The sequence below is a fragment of the Propithecus coquereli genome, unplaced genomic scaffold (assembly GCF_000956105.1).
Source record: "Propithecus coquereli isolate 6110/MARCELLA unplaced genomic scaffold, Pcoq_1.0 Scaffold300, whole genome shotgun sequence".
Taxonomy (NCBI): Eukaryota; Metazoa; Chordata; class Mammalia; order Primates; family Indriidae; genus Propithecus; species Propithecus coquereli.
Genome location: NW_012148620.1, coordinates 899,308 through 919,505, shown reverse-complemented (window position 1 = coordinate 919,505; position 20,198 = coordinate 899,308). Strand labels below are relative to the sequence as shown.

At 51.6% G+C, this 20,198-nt stretch overlaps 1 protein-coding gene across 1 annotated transcript in view; it reads left to right on the top strand.

Moving 5' to 3' along the window:
* LHX4 (LIM homeobox 4) overlaps positions 1 to 20,198 on the top strand; it is a 41,005-nt gene that overhangs the window by 635 nt on the left and 20,172 nt on the right. Inside the window, exon 2 of the mRNA XM_012649677.1 lies at positions 16,777 to 16,948. Within this exon, the coding sequence (XP_012505131.1) occupies positions 16,777 to 16,948 (172 nt within the window). The remainder of the gene's footprint in view (positions 1 to 16,776; positions 16,949 to 20,198) is intronic.

The following is a 20,198-nucleotide window of genomic DNA, read 5'->3' as shown; positions in this document are numbered from 1 at the left end:
GCTGCAGGCCAGGCCTGAGGGTGGGTGGCTCCCCCAAATAATCTGCTCGCGGGGCGACGGTCAAAGCTAGCAGGACCGTTAGTGCAACTTCATCCCAGGTGGCGGGAAGTTGGAAAGCGCGTCTCCCGCCCCCGGGGTTGGCAGCGGGGAAGCCGGGGCCACACTCTTCGTCCCCGCTGCCTGTGCGCCTGACGTGCGCGCCCAGTGCGTCCCCAGCCGCTACTGCCCGCTGCACTCGCCACGTTTGTCGCGGGAGACTGGCTGCTCCTATGAGGGAATCTGCTCGCCACAGTCCAACTAGTCAAGGAATGCAGGGGAGGGAGAAGCGCCGGGACGAAGTTGTAAACTCGCGGTTCAGCTCTTGCGCTCGCGAGGGCAGGCGCTCAGGGTGGCTTGGATTTGGAGGGGGAAAGACTGGGGTGTGGGGGAAAGACTGGGGTGTGGGGGAAAGACTGAGATGTGGGGGAAAGACTGGGGTGTGTGAGCGCTTTGCTAGCCCGCTCGCTTTCTTCTCGCGCCCGAAATTAGCCAGGCGGCGTGAGCTCGGGGCGTGTTTATCCCCAGCTCTCAGTGTGTGTGTGTGTGTGTGTGTGTGTGTGTGTGTGTGTGTGTAAGCGTGCGCGCGCGCAGATTTTCCCGGAGGGAATCTGTCTCTGTCCCTCACCCCCGAATAGAGAGTCCGCGAGAGAGGATCTGTGCGGAGGCCAGAACAGGTGCCCGAGCGTCGCGCGCGCGCGCGTCCGCGGTGGGCGCCGTGAGTGTCCTGCCCCGCCGGCTCGCGCGCTCAGCAGGGTGCCCCTGGGCAAGGTGGAGAAACCAAGGCTTCCCTCGGTCCACTTGTGCCAAGGGACTGTACTTCCGCCTGCGACTTACTTAGCTACATCTTCGGTATTCCTTTCAAGTAAAGTGCGGCTCACCCAAGGATGGTGACTGCCTGCGAACGAGGGCGCACGAGCGCGCCCTCCAGTGCCTGGTCTCTCCGCGGCACTAGTTCTGTCCTGGCGATACTTGTAAGGGCAGGCTGGCGAGTGCGTGCCCCGGCTCCCCTAGGAAGTTTTTGAGAAGGGACTAGAATAGGATAGTTTCATCCAAGACAATTTACATTGTCTCTCGACTATATTCTACAGATTCTTTGTGTCTTTATGTCAACTGTAGGCAAACAGTCCCACACCTGTGTGCTGTGCTTTGGGGGCGTTTACTGCTAAGATGTTTCTGTGGAAGGCATTGGAGGTTCACTGCTACCCCGGCCCCGCTGGGACAGAGTTGGGTGTCAGCCCCTGTACAAACAGAAACACAAACCCTGGCAAAGATGCTGCAAGTCCTTAAGCTGCTTGTAGCTCTGCGCGACTGAAAGGAGTGCGAGAGTGGGGGAAGGGTGTATGTGTACTGGGTACCTGTCCTTGGTACCCAGTATGTCTGTGCTTTAACGGCTGTGGCCCGCAGGTGACCTGTTAGTTGGGACCACAATGGAGGATGCTGGGCTCCGCTCTCACAGCCTTTCTTGTGATGCTCCAGTCTGACATTGTCTCACTTTTTGCTTTTCTTGCTCAGAGTCAACTTCGATGTTCTACCTCAGGAACTCGCTTTCCTAAAATACCCAGAACTCGCCTTCAGAGCTATGGTTCGCAGGGCCCTGAGTCTGGGTTCAAACTGTGGAAAACTTGAGTAGGTATAGAAAAGAACTCTCACCCCAGCAAGACAATGCCAACCAAGAGGGGATGGTCGGTCCTCTCTTTTGTCTTGCTGGGGTTCTGTGGCCTCAGTTGGAGAAGGCATGGGCCAAATTTGAGGGGCTCAATCCCTGAAGACTTCGGGACCCAACTTTTTTTCTTTTGTAACTGTGGGATTGTATCCTCCCTTGCAGCAGATCTGGCTGCTGGCTATTAAGCTCTTGGTGCTGGAACCAGGGGGTAGGTGGGGCATGGTTCCCTCACCCACATGTACATTCTTTTTCCTGAAACATGGGGCTTAGTGGCTTAAGAACTAGAGGGGGTGGGGAGCCTCTAGGAGGAAGAAGGGTAATCCCAAGGCCTTAGCCGTTTAAATCTTGGGGAGGAGAGAGGAGAGAAAGGCTGGCTTACAGAGGTCCCTCCAATCTGCCAGCTGGGAGGTTAGGTTTGCCCCCCACTCCCAACGCAGACATGTTCTTGCATCACCCAGAGCCACCACATATGGAGCACTTGGGGCAGCAGGTCTAGGGATCCTCATGGTGCCTCTGGTGCCCTCACGTCTAGGGACATTTTATAAGGAGTCTAAATCCAGTTTGTTTTGGCAGCAGTCAGAATATTCTTTTGCGTATTTGGGGATGTGTGAGGTGCATTTCCTTCAACAAAACGTTGCCAAATAATGTCATAAATTCTCTATCTTCCCGGTCTCTGCTCACAACTCTGCGGTCTCCCTCTCCACTCTACCCACTGCCTCCTGCCACTGCAGACTCCAGGGCGGACTGGTAGTTAGCGCTGTCACCCTCCCCGTTGTTCACCTCGCGCGGCCCCAGCGCGGGCCTTGTCGCTCCGACAGCCCCCCGGACGCTCCAATTGGACTTCTCAGGATAAGCTCCTCGTGGCCATCGGCTGGAGGGGCTTCGGCCTGAAGCAAGGAGATGAAGGAATCGGGCGGGAGATGGCTGGCTGGTGGTGATAACAAGAGCCATCTGGAGTAGGGAAGTAGAGTCCCCTTCCTTGGCAGGTGCAGCCCCGCTGCCGCCTCCGGTCAATGGCTCCTCGCTGTGGGTGGCAGGAGTCTGTGTCGGCAGGAGGCAGCACCCGCGGGTGGTCACTTCCAGCGCGGGCCGAGGGCTCTTTGGAAAGGGCTCGGTGGACAATGGGTTCAGAAAGAGACCTCATCCTGAGCTGGTGGGTTCCGGGGTACTGGTCCACCGCGATTTGGGGTGTGGGTCTTTCTCTCCTCTCTCTCTCCCCCACGCCCCCAGCCTGATTCTCTCAGGGTCGCCCCCGCCGCCTCATTCTGGGCTGTAGGGAGGCCAAGGTCCAAGTCCTTCCAGCGCCGGCCCCGGGGCAGTGTTGGGTGCCGTGAGCGCCTCCCGAGCCGCGAACGAAACTCTTCTTCCAGGACCTCGGCGTCCTCGCCACGCATCTGGATCCTGCTGGCCCATCTCGCCCGCTAAGTCGCCTCGGAAAAGGGCAGGGAACATAGGAAGGTGGGGCATTTTATCCGCCCTTTGCCCTCGGTTTTGACCCATCTCCCACGTAGTCTTCCCAGGCACCGAAGGAAAGGACAGCCGACGCCTGTGGCCCCCGGATTGCTGGCGGCAGAGGGGGCAACCCCCTGGGAAGGAAGAACAGACCTGCCTGTTCGGGCTCGGGAGTGGTAAATGGAAAGCAGGTCGGGCCGTCTCCGTGTCCCTTCCCTGTCTCCTAAAATTGCGTCTGCAACCTCTTGCAAACCGCGAAGCTGTGGGAAAAGGATATTTTATTTTGTATTTGGTAGGGTCTGAGTTGAAGGACTTCTTTCGGACACCCCACTACCACTTTCTTCCCCTCCTGGGGCGCCTCTGGGGTGCATGGGTAAGTCTTCCCGCGCAGGTCGCGTCGCGAATCCTAGCCCCTGACGTTGTCTCCTTCTCGCGGGCCGTTTCGGAAGGTGAAATGGACTCGTTTCCCAAGGCAGGAGTCCTCCGACTCTGGAGCTGCTCGCTCCTCTTTCCATTCCTGCCTTGTCTCGCTGCGCAAGGAAAAAAACCATCTCTGTCTCTGTCTCTCTCTCTCTCTCTCTCTCTCTCTCTCTATATGAGATTGTAAGATTCCGATACAGATATTAAGACAACAGACAGCCCTGGGCACCACAGACCTCCCTCCCTGTGTCACAGAATATTGCCAAGTGCGAGACAATTTTTAAAGGTCAGGCCGGCTATCCCCGCGGGTCGATTCCGGCCTGGTAGGTTGAGGGTTCGGATTCCCTAACCACTAGGACCCCACCCCAGCTTCCAGCCAGGGCTCCACGCCATCCAGCAGGGTGTTTGGAGAAACGGGGGTGACTACGCAGCACCTCGCTTGGGACAGCGGGTGGTCAAGGACGCCCGAGGGGCGAGAGGGCTCCGGTCTTTTCCTTTCCGTAGCCGGGATCACAGAGGGCGGAGGGAAGCTTGGCAAGCCGCGGTCCTAGTGCACTCAGCGTGCAGAATCAACGATTAAACCGGGTCACCGAGCAAGCAAGTGGAGTGGGTGAGGGGCAAAGGTCTGCACCGAGCGGTCCCCAGTGTCCCGGGGAGTCGGGAAGTAGGGACTGAGAAGCGGAAGAACAACCTAACTCGAGTTGTTTCCTCGCTTGGCCCAGGTCCTGGCTTGCGGAAAACCTGAGCGAGGCGGGGCTGTGCAGGGCTGGGCGGGAGTGGCGTCCTAGGGTCTGGGAGCGCGACCTGCATGACCTCGTTGCGACCAGAGCAGGGCTCCTCCGCCCCGCGGGCAGGCGCCGGCCTGGGTGGCCGGAGGAACAGAAGACGAATTCCTTCGAAGAGCGTTTGCTGCGCACCTGCGGGCGGTGCACGGTCCTGGGCACTCGCCCCGGGATCCTGGGCATGCCTCGAGGTTTCGGGGGCTCGCGGGTGGAGGCAGATGCGGCCAGGGCCGCCTTTCGGGGACAGCCGGCGTTGCGCTCACCGCATCCCACAGCCGCGGGTAGAGGTCGCGGCCGGGAATGGGGCAAGGAAGGGACAGCCTCTGTGTCCACCGCTGCATCCGGCATTCCTGCGCCGCGGTCCTTTCCCTCCGTGCGTGCAGCGGTTTGCTCCCATTCCTTTTTGAAGCTTACTCTCCCGTGCAGCCCTGAAGTCCGACTGAGCTGGGACTGGCCAAGTCTGGGACGCGTTGCCTGCCCTTTAGAGCAGTATGGAGACTTTCTCCGCAAGGACGGGCGCAGCGGGCGCGAGCGCTGACGGCGCGCCCAGTGAAAGTAGTTTGCGCTGAAACCTCTCTCCCTCCCCATGCCCGTTTCGCGCCAAGCCTTTGGAAAGACAGAATTAAACCCCAGTGCCGGGTGGCTCGAGCCTTCCGTGACTTTTTAACCCTTAGAAAGTAATGCTCCCATTTTGGGACCGGTGAGGCAGCCGGGCTCTGCGTGGCCCGCGCATTCTGCCCGCGTTCGAGCCTCCGCTCCCCGCTCTGAGCTCTGGCTCAGGGACCTTGACGAGCGCTGCGAACGTGGCAGGCTCAAGAGAGACGAGGGCTCTACCTGGGCAACCGACGATGTAAATTAAATTCGACCCGGGGTGGGAGGGGGAGTTGGGGACACGGTGCGCCACCCGGGAAGGGGAGATGGCGCGGGCCGTGGGTTGCACACACCGTCCCCGAGGCCACAGCTGGCCAGGGACCGAGTGCGGGCTTCACCCCGTCCGTCTCTCTCAGGAGGTTGACTTTATCCAACATGGGACCTTTTAAATTTTTTTATTTTTTAGAAGGCGGGACGAATATGTCTTTTTTTAAGGGATCTGAGGGGTGAAACTAATGAAGAAGGAAAGGAATTACTAGAAAAGCCGTGGCAGGATAAAGCCAGGGGCGGCAGGAAGTTCAAGGAAGGACGACCGCAGCTAGGGGTACCTGCACCTGCCTCTCCACACACCAGACACAAAGAGGGGCTCAGGCAAGAATGTGGACTAAATGCTGTGGGGATTAGGGCAACGCGAGCCCTCGAACCGCCTTCGAGACCGCCTACATGACTGCAAATACCAAGGTCGATTTTAAAAAATCGGGTCCTTCCAGAGGTTGGGTGGAGGTGTGGGGGAGGCGGGAAGCCGGCAAAGCAATTTCTTTCCATTGAGTAGACAAATCACGGGCCACAGGACCGTCTTGTATTTTGAGCAGTGACCTGATGACCCCGCTGGCCAGGTGTAGACAGCCTTAAGTCCTAAATATTTGCATTGTCCTAATTTCCCATTTGCCTCGGATTTTAGTGACCTTTCACTCTAGTGTTACAGTTAGTGATTACTTAGCACCCGCCTTAGCAGACAGACCCAGAGAGACCCCAGTGCTGGGAGGAGCCAGACCAGCCAGGGGAAGTAGGATAGCGCTTGCAGTCACGGAGACAGAAAATTAGTTAAACAGGGATTAACCGCTCTTTCTATTACCTTGTTAAGAAATCTCCTTTGAGCCTCTTGTTTTGGGCAGGAATGGTGGATATTTGGTGGATTTCTCTGGCTGGGCAACTTGTGTCCTCCTCCAGTCGAAGAGATGTGGATGGGGGAGGGTCAGTGGAGTTGGATGAAGGGACCTCATGCCATTTCTTTCAATTAGGGAAATTTATCAGGAATAGAGCTGAGAAGTGTTGGAACACATAGAGACTTGGAACCGGTTTAGCTGATGAGAGGACAAAAGGAGTAATAATACCCACTTTGGGAAACTCAAGGATGAAGACAGACTGAAGCAGCAGTTTGCTGTGGCAGCACCAGATACATTACCGTATAGACTGCTGGGTTTGGAGATGGCTGGGTCATGTTGGGGAGTGGGGGGCATTTACTTTCATAACGATTTTCTGACTTTTCTCCCTTGCTGGAATGAGGGTTAACAATGCCCATAACACAGATGTGAGCAAATAAGGTCTACTGCTTTTAGTAAAATTCCGTTGTAAAATGTCTTCTCTCTTTTTCTCCCTGCCTCCTTCTCCCACCTCCCCTTCTTCTGTCTTTTCCTTCCTTCCTTTGTGCAATCTTTGCAGGGAGGAACATGGATTTGTGCAGGAATTCACAGCACAGGGGTTTTACTGGGGGGGGCAGGTGTCCAGCAGGCTGCAGGGTGGTGAGACACATCTCTCTTTCTCGGAGACCTGGGAGGGAAGAACAGGTGCTGGGTTTAGGACAGAAGCCATCCTGGAGCTGGAAGGTTATTGTTGTTTGTGGTAGGAAGAAATCAAATAAAAATAGATGCCGCTGTGAGGTTTTGCCTTTTTTAGTCCTCAATTTTTATAGGAGCCCAGATCAAAATGGAGCACAAATCAACCGTTTTGAAGCACTGCTGTTGGGGGTAGGTGGACAGGTTGGGTTTAATTGCTGAAATTGAAATTGATTCTCCCTTGGAAAATGTACTTTGGGTTAACTGTATTAGTGGCTGATTGGAAAATCATCGTCTTGGGAGGTGAGTCCTAACTCCTGCTGTGATTACATTTTGGTGGATTTCCTTTCTCAGATCTCCCTGCCCCCTTCCCTCTGTCAGTCTGGGTCTAGCCACAGATGTTTTACTGCTGTACCTCACCCCCAGATGCCTTTAAAGTATAATTTGCTTTAATTATAATGTTAAGGGGTTAAGGGATTGGTTCTGGGAATAGCTTCATAGAGGTAAAACTTGCAGCCAAATTAATTGAAAGTTTCTTCTTATGAGGGAGAGGCTGCCAAACATACGGAATATTGTTATAGAATGAGACACCAGAAAAATACGTTGTAGAGATTTAGCAATGATGAAATGTGAAAATGGAGTGGAAATGGAGACATGTCTACAACATTTCCATACACTGTCATGGATATGTTTAATGTAATTTTCTGTTTTATTTGCAATTACCGAGAATATTTGATATTCTACTGAAGAATACTAATTATGTGATAGTATCTCATCTAGAAGATAATCCTGTCCCTGCAAATAGGTACTTACATTGTATATTTCATTTGCTACTGGACTCCTTCTGTTAAAATATTATCCAAATTACAGCCTTAAAATGATAACATTGAAATTGTCTCCAGAATACTTTTGAATTTGCTTCTTGATTGAAGAGGTGTTACTATTTTTGAGCTAAGTAGAAGCAGAACAAAGATTTACAAAGGGACTCCAAATCACCAGATGAAACAAACAGTACTTGTTGTGAGAAGGAATCCGGAAAGGAAATGGAAAGAAAGGACAATTTTGGGTGTGATCTTTTCTGATATGAGAAAGATGTTCTGAATTTTTCTAGTTGCTAGTCATTTGTCAAGAAAAGCTAGAAAGAAAACTAGAAATTAGATAACAAGACATGCATACACTGATGTATTTTTAAAGCACGCAACTGGCTGTGATGATAGAGGATATGATTTACCTTACATGTGATGCCAATTTTCAAATTAGGATTTTTCCAGTATTTTTGTGGCTGGCCCAACTCTCTATGTTTAATGCTGCTGTCATTATCACAAAATACCATGATGTTCAATGTGCCTTTTTTCCTTAAGTTTTAAAGAATTAATAGTGGAATGTTGTGCTTCAGCTGTGTTGTTAATGAGATTATTATTACTAGGTTATGAAAATACCTTAAGAGGAATTTTATAAAATATTTTGGAAAATTATGTTATGGTCTCTTCAAGGTACCCTGGTTTAGAATAAGCGAAAATATGAAAAAGGAAACTATAAATTGTTCAATAAAAATGAACTGTCTTTAATGAAAAATAATGAGTGGGGGGAGGGAAGGACACCCGACACATCTAGTCATGATTTGTCATGCAAAACTGGATCCTGGGTCTCAGGCTTTCCCTATGTGTGGATTACATAGATGAATCTTCCTCCGTTCCTTTGGTCACAATTATCAGGTGACTTAAAAAGGGAATTGTCACCAGAAAAGAGGATTTTATTGTCAGTGGCAATAGTGGCAACTTTGAATTGGAAAGTGTGATTTTTGAAATACCCAGTAATGGAACTTTTAATTAATGTAGTTTTAATTTAACTACACATCTGTTACGATTCTCAGACTTGGATATTTCAGAGCCCAGGTATGAGTTTAGGCAGGAGTGCCATAACCTGGTATGTCCTGTGGTTTTGCCTCGTTGATGCGCTTGAGCATCATTAGGTCATTCCCAGACTCAATCAATGCGCCCCCCTTCGAGAATATTTGCCAAGCCTGCCTTTTCAAAGCCATCTTCTTTCTTACTCAGGAAACCTGAGGCAGCGGACCAGCAATGCCTGCCATTTGACTGTTGTTTTCTGCTCCTTATGTGTGGGAAAGGAATGGAAAATTTCAGGAAAAACATTTGCACAAACTTTCAGTTGTGGATGTGTTTCCTTAAAGCCCCATTGGCTTCTCTATCAGCTAGGAGTAGTCAGTAAAGAAACTTAACAAACAAATAAAATGAGATGTTTTTGGAAACATACATCAGCCAAATTGTTATTTGAGACAGCTCAGAAAATGACTTACTCCTGGAGGGAAGCCACCAACAACAGGATTTGGGGCGAAAGTCCCAGATAGAAGTGGCTCTGGTGAGCATTGGTGGAAGCCATGGTCTTTGGTCAGCCCCAGAGGAGAAGAGGACTCTAGCTCCGATTTGGTCCCCAACTGTGTACCCTTAGGGAAGCCCCTTATTGTCTTATAACCTTTGAAATGTAAACAATGTGCATTTCACACTTCACAGGGCGTCTGGAAGAGTAAATGAGCAGATTTAAATATACTTTACAGAGTTCAGAGAGCGGTTGATCTTAAGGTGCTCAGAGACCCGGCTCCCATTTGGCAGCCGGAGCTGCCCTAGGTGGGCTGGATGGAGTGCTGCTGGCTGTCCCAAGAGCATGGCCACGCCAGGCAGGGGTAGTGTGGGGTCTGTGAACGGGGAGTTCTGGAAGCGACTCCCACGGAGCCCAGCTCCCTTTTTTTAGGAGTGAGGAAAACCTTGTCCTCAGCATTAGGCTGTCGAGTCAAATTATACAGCAAAAAGGACTCCGTTTGTCCAAAAGGCAGTTAAAAAGCAACGCCCCACGGGGCTCCAAGGGGGCACATCAGAGTTCAAATTTCACAAAATATTAATCTGATCTCAGAGCATAGTAAAATGAACATGATTCCTATCAGTACAAAATAACTTAGTTTTTAAAATATTGAAGTAATGCATCAGCACTATGATTCCAATGGAAATACCTGAAATTCTGATGCATTTCCCCAGAAAGGTGCATTTTCTTAAATATATTTTAGAAGTCATTGCCAGGTGTGTTGGTTCTAGTTTTAGTCTCTTTAGTGGGAATTTTGTTTTCTTCACCCCGTTGATCTTCTGTGACCGAAGAGATAGAAAACACCATTTTTCAAAGAATTAAAATCGATCAAACAAACACAAACCTTCTGTGCGAAAGGTTTCGCGGTAGCCCCTGGTTCCTTGAGCGCAGTTTCTTGGAAATGAAGAAACGTGAGTGGGGGATCAAAATCCACAGGACTTATTACGTGTCACCAGAGAGGGGTGGGCGGTTTGGTCTGCCACAGACCACCTTGGACCTTTTGATCTTTTCCACTTCCCAGCTCTCTGAAACTTCACTAATGAAGGAATTTGGGGATTTAAAAATGGAATCCATTTTCTGATGGGCTACTCTGAAAAATAAGCCCAACGGGTCCCTACCTCAGTACTTCAGGTGCTCCGAGGGCTGGCCATCATGTCCGTGGGTTTTATAAGCCTCCTTGATGAAGGAGTAGATTATGGCTACTAGTGAAGGGTTTGTAGCCATTTCTTATCAAATAAGAAATAGTCACTTTTACTTGGGGCATTTAGATGTCTAAGAAAAATGCTAGAAGCCTCAAATGTTCATTTGAACCCAATCTACTCTTACCCGGCTACATTACAGCAACAGTGAAGTGAGGTTAGGCAGTTGGTGGCCTCAGCCTCCTTGTTTGCACCATTCACAGGTGGGGAGGGGACCAGGTCTTGGCGAATCAGCCCCTCATTCTGCAGAGAAAAGCATCTGTCAGATTTCTTTATTCCAAAGACTGAAACCTTGGAACGTTGCATTATCTGCTGTTCATACTCCGAGACTGTGGTGATTAGGAAAGGGTGTACCTCTTCTGGATGCTTTAGCATTAAGGAGGTGGAAGAGAGTTTGGAGTGGTTTTTGAGGGGATGAGGGAGGGAAAAAAGGTCTATGGGAAAATAATGAAGCATGGGATAATTTTGATATGCCTTAAATATATGAATTCATGTCGTTGGTGACTGGTCGTGAGACGATGGAGAAGGGCGCTGACCACCGGCCGTGGACAATGGTGTTATGTGATCAAGCACAGCAACCCTGAGAGACTGGTGTTACCATCCCCATTTAATAGATAAGAAAATCAAGGCCCAAAGGTATTAAGTAATTTGCCCGAGATCACATACAGGGTAAAACTAGGATATGAACCCAGGTCTGACTCTGATCTGAGATTTATTGTAGACGATTTTGCAGACCTAAAGATTTGAAGGTCTAAACTCTAACCAGAACTGAAAACTTTCAAATTTTCCCAATATTTTTGAACAGGCCGAAAAGTATTTGAAAAAATGTTTCTGCTTCCCCCCGCCTGTATATTTCTCACTCCCCACTCTCCCGACTCCAGGGGGGACGGCGCCCTCGTTCGCTGGTGGCTTCCTTGCCACAGACAGAGCTTGACTTCAGAAGAACTGGCCTTTTCCCAGAATGGCAATGCCTCAGCCTGTGTGTGAGGCTGTGTGTGTTTGTGTGTGTGTGTGAGTGTGTGTATCTGTGGTCTATGTGTGTCTTTGTGTACACATGAGTACATGCATGTGTCTTTGAGTATATGTGGATATGTATGTATGTGTGTGTGCTTTTGTGTGTGTGTCTCAGGATGTATCTTTGTTTATTTGTGACTGTATGTTTCTCTGTGTCCACGTATGTGTCTGTGTTATGTGTACATCTGTGTGCATGTGTTTGAATGTGTGTATATATGTGTCTGTGTATACAGTGAGTGTGTGTGTGTGTGTGTGTGTGTGTGTGTGTGTGTGTGTGTGAGGGCGTCTGCATGGATAGTGAGGATGTCTGGACATGTCCATGCAGATGCTGTCCCTGTGGGCTTGGGTCTGTGCCTTGAGCCATGTCACGCTGTCACTGTGCAGGACACAGGAGGCTCTGGCGGACAGGCCCTGCTCGTGGGCACCGTGTGGTCCGGCATCTGCACAGATTCCTTGGCTGTCCCAGAGGGCGTTCCTGTCTTTTCATGCCTGGTTTCACCCTCTGCAGGGCCCCAGCAGAGAGCATCACCACAGAGCACTTAAAAGATAAAAACTTTCATTTTCAAAGAAATGATTCCTCTTATTATTGGGAACTGAATTTATAGATCAAATTCTGTCTTCGGTGACTTCAAGGATCTGCTTAAATTCCAGCTTTAAAGTGGAATTTTGAGATACCAAATACTGTGTGACAGAAATTGAAGTTACTAGGGATTTGGAAACTCTCTTGCTGCTGGAAATTCTGGTTACAACTTTATTTGTGGTAGGAAACCTATATAACCTCGGTCCTGTTCAGGCTTTCCAAATTGTAAAAAAGGATAATGATAATTTATTGTAGATTTTTTAAAAAGGCTTATGTTGTCGCTCTTTGAAAACTTTCCAGATAGTTTACATTTCTTACTAACCTGACTGGTTACATGGGAGCTGTGTAGCCTGGGGTGTGGGGTCTGCGTTCACAGGCCTCCCTCCCCTCACAGGTAGGGATGGGTCTGAACTTGACAGATGCGGTCAACGAGCTGGCACCTTGCAGCTAGTTGAGGGGACCAGCGATCCTTCCTGCTTCCAGCCCTCCCCTGGGCATTAGGCGTCTGTCTCATAAGACACATGCATGCTCTGCCCAGAGGATGTAACTTTGTGCCTCAAACATTTCCATTTGCTCAGTTGCTGGGGAGCTCAAGAGACCAGTAGTCATCTACTCTCTCGTCACTGCATGCAGAGCAGCTTTGAGACTTTCTCTCCATTTCCCCTCTGTAAAATGAGAATCAAGCCAGGTAAGGCGATGGTTCAGGCCCCGTGGGCTCTTAGGTGCGGTTACTCCATCGTAAGGAAAGCGGCAGCACAGGCTGTTGGTTTAAATCCCGGCTCCCCACTCCCCACCGTGGGAGCTTGGGCACACTGCTGGACCTCTCCAACGCTGTTTCCTCATCTGTAAAATGGGGCCGATAACACCTCCTCCTTGAGTGTGGATGATGGAGGTGGTGGTACACATGCCAGCCCTGACATGGTCCAAAGCAGGCGCGTCACGCCTAGTTTCACTATTACTGTTGGCATAGTGTGGATCTTTTAAACCATTTCAATTATCTTTGTTTAAAGCTGCCCCACACCTCAAAATCCACAGTGGAATGCAGTAGAAAAGCCTTTTAACTTTCAACTTAAAAGGCACCCGTAGCATATCCCTTACATTTTTGCCCAACCCGAGGACCCCAGTTTGGTCCTCAGGTCTCTCTGTGAGGAGCCCTCGTTTGGGCAGCCTGGATGGACCCAGCGGGAACCATCCCCTCCAAGCTAGCAGCCGAAATGGCTTGTCTGTCTGCTTTTAGTGTTGTTCCTTAACGTGATGTTGTCTCTTCTTACAAGCCTCTAAAACTCCCCTGCCGCCGCTGCCTGCATACATTAGCTCTAATGTATTCTCTCTTGAATGCTCATCATATTAAGGCTCCCCGGTAGATACCTTGCTCGAAATAAATTTTATGGGCACACATCCTCTCCCTCATCCCATGCATTTGTGGCTGGGAGGAGCAATACAGCTGCCTCTTTCCTCGGAGGGCAGGCCAAACAGCGATTAGGTAGGAATCGGCGCCCTTGTTGCCCAGGTGCCGAGGGAGGTGCGGGGAGTCTGGATAGCCCAGGGATGGCCCAGGCCAGCAGCGACCTTCTCCATCCAGGTTCTCAGAGGGTTAATCGGCCTCCCCTGTGGCCGATGTCTGGCTGGCTCCTGGAAATCCAGCCCTTTACTCTCACAAAGAAGCCCCTGCCTGGACGCTGGAGCTGCAGTTGTCACCCGGAACCAAGTCCTGAATGGCTGTGCCCAGCAGAAGCCAGCAGTGGCTCAGCGGGCACCCTGCACTGCACACATGGGACACAGTCATATGTTCCTACCGGCTCTGCACCCTTCTTTGTCCTTAAGCCACCTTCCTGAGCTGGGAGGCCTTCCTGGTCAGGTCTTCCTTTCCATCCCCTGCAAGATGGTGCCAGAGCAATCTTCCTCGATGCCTTCTTTCTGCTGCTCAGCGGCCTACAATGGCTCTAAATGCAGCACATGCAGAGAGACCTGCACCCCCTCGTCCTTTATGACCCTCTTGGCCTGAGTTGTCCCCCATTCTCCCCTCTCTGAAGCTGGGCATGTCACCGCGGGAGCTCCTGGCTGTCCACCCCTCATAGACTGGCCAGCTCATAAGTCACCTCTCCACCAAAACCTTCTCCAGCCATGCCAGCCAGTCCTTGAGGGCGGCCGGGGCTGGCTGCATGTGCATCTGCATGAGGTGGGCAGTCCCCAAGCCTCCGCCGGAGAGCCAAGCCATCTATGCAGGGACTCTTGTGAGAGTTCAGTTAGATAAAGACCATGAACATGGTGCCTAACTTTACTTTCCACGGTTACTACAGTTATCTCATCTCCTAGTGATAGTGAATCCTTACTGATTACCTACTGTATACTGGGCCTCGTTCTCAGAATTTTAGGTGTATTGATTCATTTGCTCTTCACAACAATCCTACCAGGCACTATTGTCTTCATCACCCCACTTTTGTAGGTGGGGAAACTGAGGCAGAGAGCAGCTAAATGACTGTGTGAAAAGCAGAGCCAGGACAGACTCGTGCAGTCTGGCCCCAGAATCCACACTCTCTCCCTGTGTCTCGCCTAATTCCCCCATGAGTTGGCAATTCCTGTAGCTGTCATGTGCTTAGTGCTTTGCTGGCGTATCGGAAGTCCTTGGGAAGTACTTAATGGTTGAACAGTTTATTTCTTAAGGAGGAAAACTTTTGAGGTAGAAAAAAAGAATCACATATGTACTGGGACAATTAGCAAGTGTCTGGGCCTATGTGTGTCTACCTCAGTGTGGTCCTGGTAGTTTTCGTTGTGTATTTTGGTCTGAGAAAGGGGTCAAAAGGCAGGGCATCCAACAGGTCTGACTTTCCCACAGATGCTGGCGCTGGAGCCATGAAGGGAACAGGCTGGGGTCGGGGTTGGCACATATGTGTACAGGGCTAGTGATGGCATTTCATGAATGTCCCCATAGCCTATCTATAAATTTTAAGTGCAAATGTCTTAATACTTGAGGAATCTTTCTCTCAAGTATTTACAATTTTTTTAGTGCTTCGGATGTGTTTAAAATTTTTCTTAGTGCTTTTAGGCTAATTCCCTTAAGTTAACACTTTTTTTTTTTAAGAGATGGGGTCTCACTCTGTCACCCAGGCTGGAGTGCAGGGGCACAATCATAGCTCACTGCCGCCTTGAAGGCCAGAGCTCAGGTTATCCTTCTCCAGCTAATTTAAAAAAAAAATTTGTAGAAATGGGGTCTTACTTTGTTGTCCAGGCTGGGGTCACTCTCCTGGCCTCAAATAATCTTCCTGCCTCAGCCTCCCAAAGTGCTAGGATTAAAGGCATGAGCCACCGCGCCCGGCCAATTTGATCAATCATTACTCAGTGGTAAACTTCTGTGCAGTTACCCTTGTGTGCCAGGCGTCGTGCTATGCATGCAAAGCCGAGAAAGAAACACTGTTCCTGCCTCTTGAGGATCCCACCTTCTAATGGGAAAGACGATGTATAGACAAACAAGTAGCAAAAGTGCTATTCATAGTAGAGGTGAGAAACCCTGGAGTTGCAAGCCTCATGCGTGCTATTCCAGGAGGATACTATAGGAGGCCAAATGCATGCACTTGTATATTTTTGTTCTTAATGTTTGTTAATTTGTTACCTTCCTTTATTTTTATTTTAGTTTAGTTTAGTTTAGTTTAGTTTTTGGAAAAATACAGGGGAAAATGGCTAGAGATGCTAGCACTATTTGTTCATCTGACCAAGGAAGCCTGATTATTTTGTTTTGTAGATTTTGAAACATTCAGTGACTCAAAATACTATCAGATGCCCAAACAACCCTCCAGTAAAGATGAGGGGGCAGCGAAACAGACCTTGGATAGGAAATCACTCAGGACAGGAACGGGATGGGGCAGTGGTTAGTGTTCAGTTGCAGACAACAAAATCCACTTTCACTATTTAAGTAAAAAGTGATTAATCGCCAGGTATTAAGTGGCTTTCAGCTCAGCTGGGTGGAGCTTCCAGAAATAACTCTCAGTCCCCAGAATTTCATTGCTTCTGCTGTGATTGATCAGGACGTTATAAACAGCACCCCTCGTAGCCCCAGCCATGATCCACGCCAGCGCAGTGGGAGCCTGCCCCTCGGCTGTCCCTACACTGAACTCGGTTCTGAATTCAGGTCTCTCCTAAGCACATCTGAGTGGCAGACTCCAAATCCTATGTGGAGCCCGAGCTGCAGGGAGTCCGAAAAGCAGTTTCTAGCTTTCCTGCGTGCAGTACAGGAAGGCACATCAGGACTGGGTATTGATCGAACCAATCCATGGTGTCTGTTGCAGTTCATCAAAATATTGAGATTTTCTCTCCAAGAGCACCCTCAGGCCTGGACCTCCGTCACTGCCCACCCCTCATGCATATCATTTGCTTTTCAGGTCAGACGCCTAGACAGGGCTCACTTTGGAGGCTGCTGTTTTTAGCACAGCTTCCAATCACCAGTGAACGTGCCATGCAAACAGAGGTGAATGTTGTTGGGCCTTCCTGACTTCTTAGCTGTGGAACTGTAGTTGGCATAAATGGGGTTACCTGATGCTAAAAGCGTGTGGTGCTCTTAGTAACAGGTGATCCCTCTGGGCCAAAGTCACCTCAAGCCAGAATACACAGCCTGACCATCAGGGCAAGGGTTGACTTTCAATCCCTACCTGCCCCCTTGACCAGGCATGTTTGTGCAGTGTACAACTGCACAACTGTATGCGACAGCACTGGGGGTTTGGGTCATGTCTGTTCCACCCCAGCAGAATGGGAAGACATCCACGTAGGACCTGCCTGGTTCGCCGGGCTGCAGGGAAGGCTCACGAACTGGCTCTCTCTCCTCTCCCTGCAGAGATCCCCCAGTGCGCTGGCTGCAACCAGCATATCCTGGACAAGTTCATCCTGAAGGTCCTGGACAGACACTGGCACAGCTCCTGCCTCAAGTGTGCAGACTGCCAGATGCAGCTGGCCGACAGGTGCTTCTCCAGGGCCGGGAGCGTCTACTGCAAAGAGGACTTCTTCAAGTAAGTCAGAGCCACGGTCTCAGCCCCGCTCTCCTTCCCTAGCCCATCTCTGCCTCTCCCTATGCAGGGAGGGGGATCTCTGTAGTGAGGTGGGCTGGGGAGGCTGGAGGGTCCACCCTGGGTGGAGCAGGTGAATCCCGGTGATGAGAGGATGCCCCTCACTGAGGTCCCCTTCCGGTCACCGGCCCCATCACTGCCTGAGGCCCAGTGTCTCAGCTCTGCAAATGGGGAAGGGTGAGGAGCGGGTGGAGAGCTTGGGCCAGATTTCTCCAGGGTGGCTGACAAAGGATCTCTGCAAGTCCTAAAAGGAGCTGCTCTTTCTGTCTTGATGCATTGGTGCCTCAGGGCACTTGGTTGTAACGTTCCCAGGACAGTCAGAGCAGGTGCTTTTCGGTTCATGGCCCACATCTGAGTCTTCGTGGCTGTGTTTTCCCAACCTGCTTCAAGGGCCTCAGAGGCTTGGAAGAGTTGTTCCTGGGCGGAGTCAAGCCAGGCTTGGTCAGCGTCGTCACTCTAACTGGAAACATGATGAAAAGGCAGTTTCTTATAAGGGTTAAGAGTCCAGACCCTGCCTGGGTTTGAGCCCACTCATTGGCTGTTTGGTCTTGGGCAAGTTACTTAACATCTCTGTGCCTCAGTTTATCTGTAAAATGGGCTGATGATGATAATCCCTACCTCAAGGGATTGTTGTCAGCTTTAAACAAGTCAATCTGTGTAAAATTCCTAGAACAGCGCCTGATGCCTGGGTGTTAGCTCTGAGACTGTCCTGGATTGTTCATTCTGGGGTTGGATCCATCAGAAAAATCCTGTTGGAGCTTTGGGTTGGGGGGGGGGAACTTCCTAGACTTTATTTTCTGTGGCATTTAGTCTGGGACTTCTCTCTCAGAATCTGTTAGCCAAGGCCCTTGGGCTTGGTGCCTCAGCTGACATGGACCAGCCGGAAGCCAGCAGAGCCCAGAACAGGAGGTGGGATCAGCGGCCAGTGACAGTGAGCCGGTGCTCAGTCACAGCAGCCCCGGTGGCGGGGTGCTGGGAGGTGTGTCTGGGGCCTGGAGACATTCAGCGGGAATAACCAGGCCCCGCGGAGGCCATGCACAGCCTCCTGCACGTGCATATTCTGGAGACAAAAGAAGTGGGGACCGTGAGTCCGGGACGTAGAACACTATTTCTCCCAAATCCTCCCGCAGGCTTAGCTGTGGGGAATAAGCGATGCGAGTTTCAGAGGACTCTCAGATTGCTTTCGTGCGATCTGAGCCGAAGAGCACATTAAAGAAGATCTTGCTAACTACTGGGGCTGCCTCCCTGCTGCGTTCAGAGGCTGCACGTTGTCCCCATCACGCTTCGGTCAAGGATGAGCCGCTCCCCACTGTTGCGTGCGTGCGTCGTGCGTGAGCGTGAGCACGTCTGCGTGTGCTGCGGGAGGGCGGGGCAGCAGCCAGCACAGGCGCACCCAGCAAGTTCAAATGCAAGGACGGGGCCTTGGTTCTGGCTCTGAGCGCTGTGTACTGCTCCCCGTTCTTCCAATCTTCATTTCGCTTTCCCACCTCTGACCTTCATCTGGTTTCCCTTCTCCTGGCACGTACGCAGTCCGGGTTCCTCCAGCACATCCTTTCTCAGTGGCAACGAGAGTCTGCCGCCACCTTCCTCCCTCGGTGATGTCCTGGCCAGGCACCGCGGCGGCTCCCACGGGCCCCTGGATGGGGTGAATTGCACTGTTTGTGTGTACACACGCGCGTGTGCACTGTGGGCTGTGCACGTGCGAACACAGACGTGTGTAAGGAGGGCAGGAGGCAGCAGGTGGGAGGGCCTGGCCTTGGGGGCTGGGTGAGCCGCCCTGCTTCTGTGATCAGGAGGGCACCATCCTCCGGTTTGTCCCTGCACCTCTGGAGAGCCACGGTGAGCTCCAGGGACGAGGCGAGTGGCCATGCTGCCTGCTTGCCCATCTAGGGACAGAGTAAGTGCTGAGATGTCCCTGGGTCAGACCTCAGGGCCCATAGGGTTTCTGGCTGGCCCAGCCTGGCACGTCGGGGCAGCTGTGGGAGGGCCACAGACCCAGGGCTTTGTTGCCAGAGAGCCCCTGACACCCCAGCAGTGCCTCAGGGCCATGTCTGATTTGTGGCCCCTGACTGACTGGCTCCGGGTTTGGGAAAGGGAGGAGTGGAGAGGGAGGTGGCAGCAGCGCTGGTGCAGGGGTGACTTCGGGAGAAGCAATGATAAGGAAAGAGTGTCTCCCTAGACCCAGGAGGGGCCTGGAGCACAGGCTGAGGGGGCATCACCACAGGCCCAGGAGCCATAAGCCCAAGACCAGAAATAACAGTAACAGCTGCTCACCCAGGCTCGGGCCCCTGAGCCCTGCCTCCGTGGCCTCCCCACACCACCGTCCCCACGTTGTGGCCCTTGTTTGGATTCTTTCAAGGTCTTGCTCTGCAGAAACCTGTCTGGTTTTCCACTCACCTTCCTGTCGCCTGCATGCCTTCCTGCCAATGAGCCAGCCTGCCCACAGGCCTGGTGCTGCCCACCCCGGCTCCTTCAGCAGGGCCCCCTCCACCCACAGAACTTAACAGATGCATCGGCACCATCCGAGCCTCCTGCCTGTGCTTCCTCCCGACGCCCACCAAAGAGGGTGCGCTTTCCCCAGGCCTGCCTTGCATCTTCCCGCCTCCACTGCCTGGCCCTGCCACTCCATCCTGCAGGAGGATGCCACCCTGCCAAAGCCACCCGTCCTCCATGGCCACTCAGAGTCCTGCTCCTCACGGGTGGGAGCCCTGGCCGCGGCATCGCCGCCTCTGCCTTCTCTCTCCCAGTGACTCAGCACGAGCCGCTGTTCTGCTCGTTTCTCGAGCACCTGTTTCATCTTCCTCATGGGCCTATATGTGGGAAAGGGCCTATATGTGTTATTCACTTTTTTGTCTCCCAAGTAAGGACCTGGCCCTGAGCCTTGCCCATTGGTTTGTCCTAGGTTGGATACAACGAATAATTACACAACGAATTTACAAGAGCTTTGGTGACAGTTTCTCCTGTACCTTGCATTGGCGTCTTGCAAGTCGGGGAGGCCAGGCTGCCTCGGAAATGCACAGGTCGTTGTTTAGCCACAATTGTTCCCCTTGCTCCTGGGCGCTGCTCTGCTTCCTAACGCGACCACTCTGGGATGGGTCCCTCTGTGCGGCAGGGAGCTGGCCACGGAGTCGGTGCTGAATCCAGGCGGTTAACGCTGTGATGGGACACTGCGTGGAGAGGAGTTTAAAGCTGG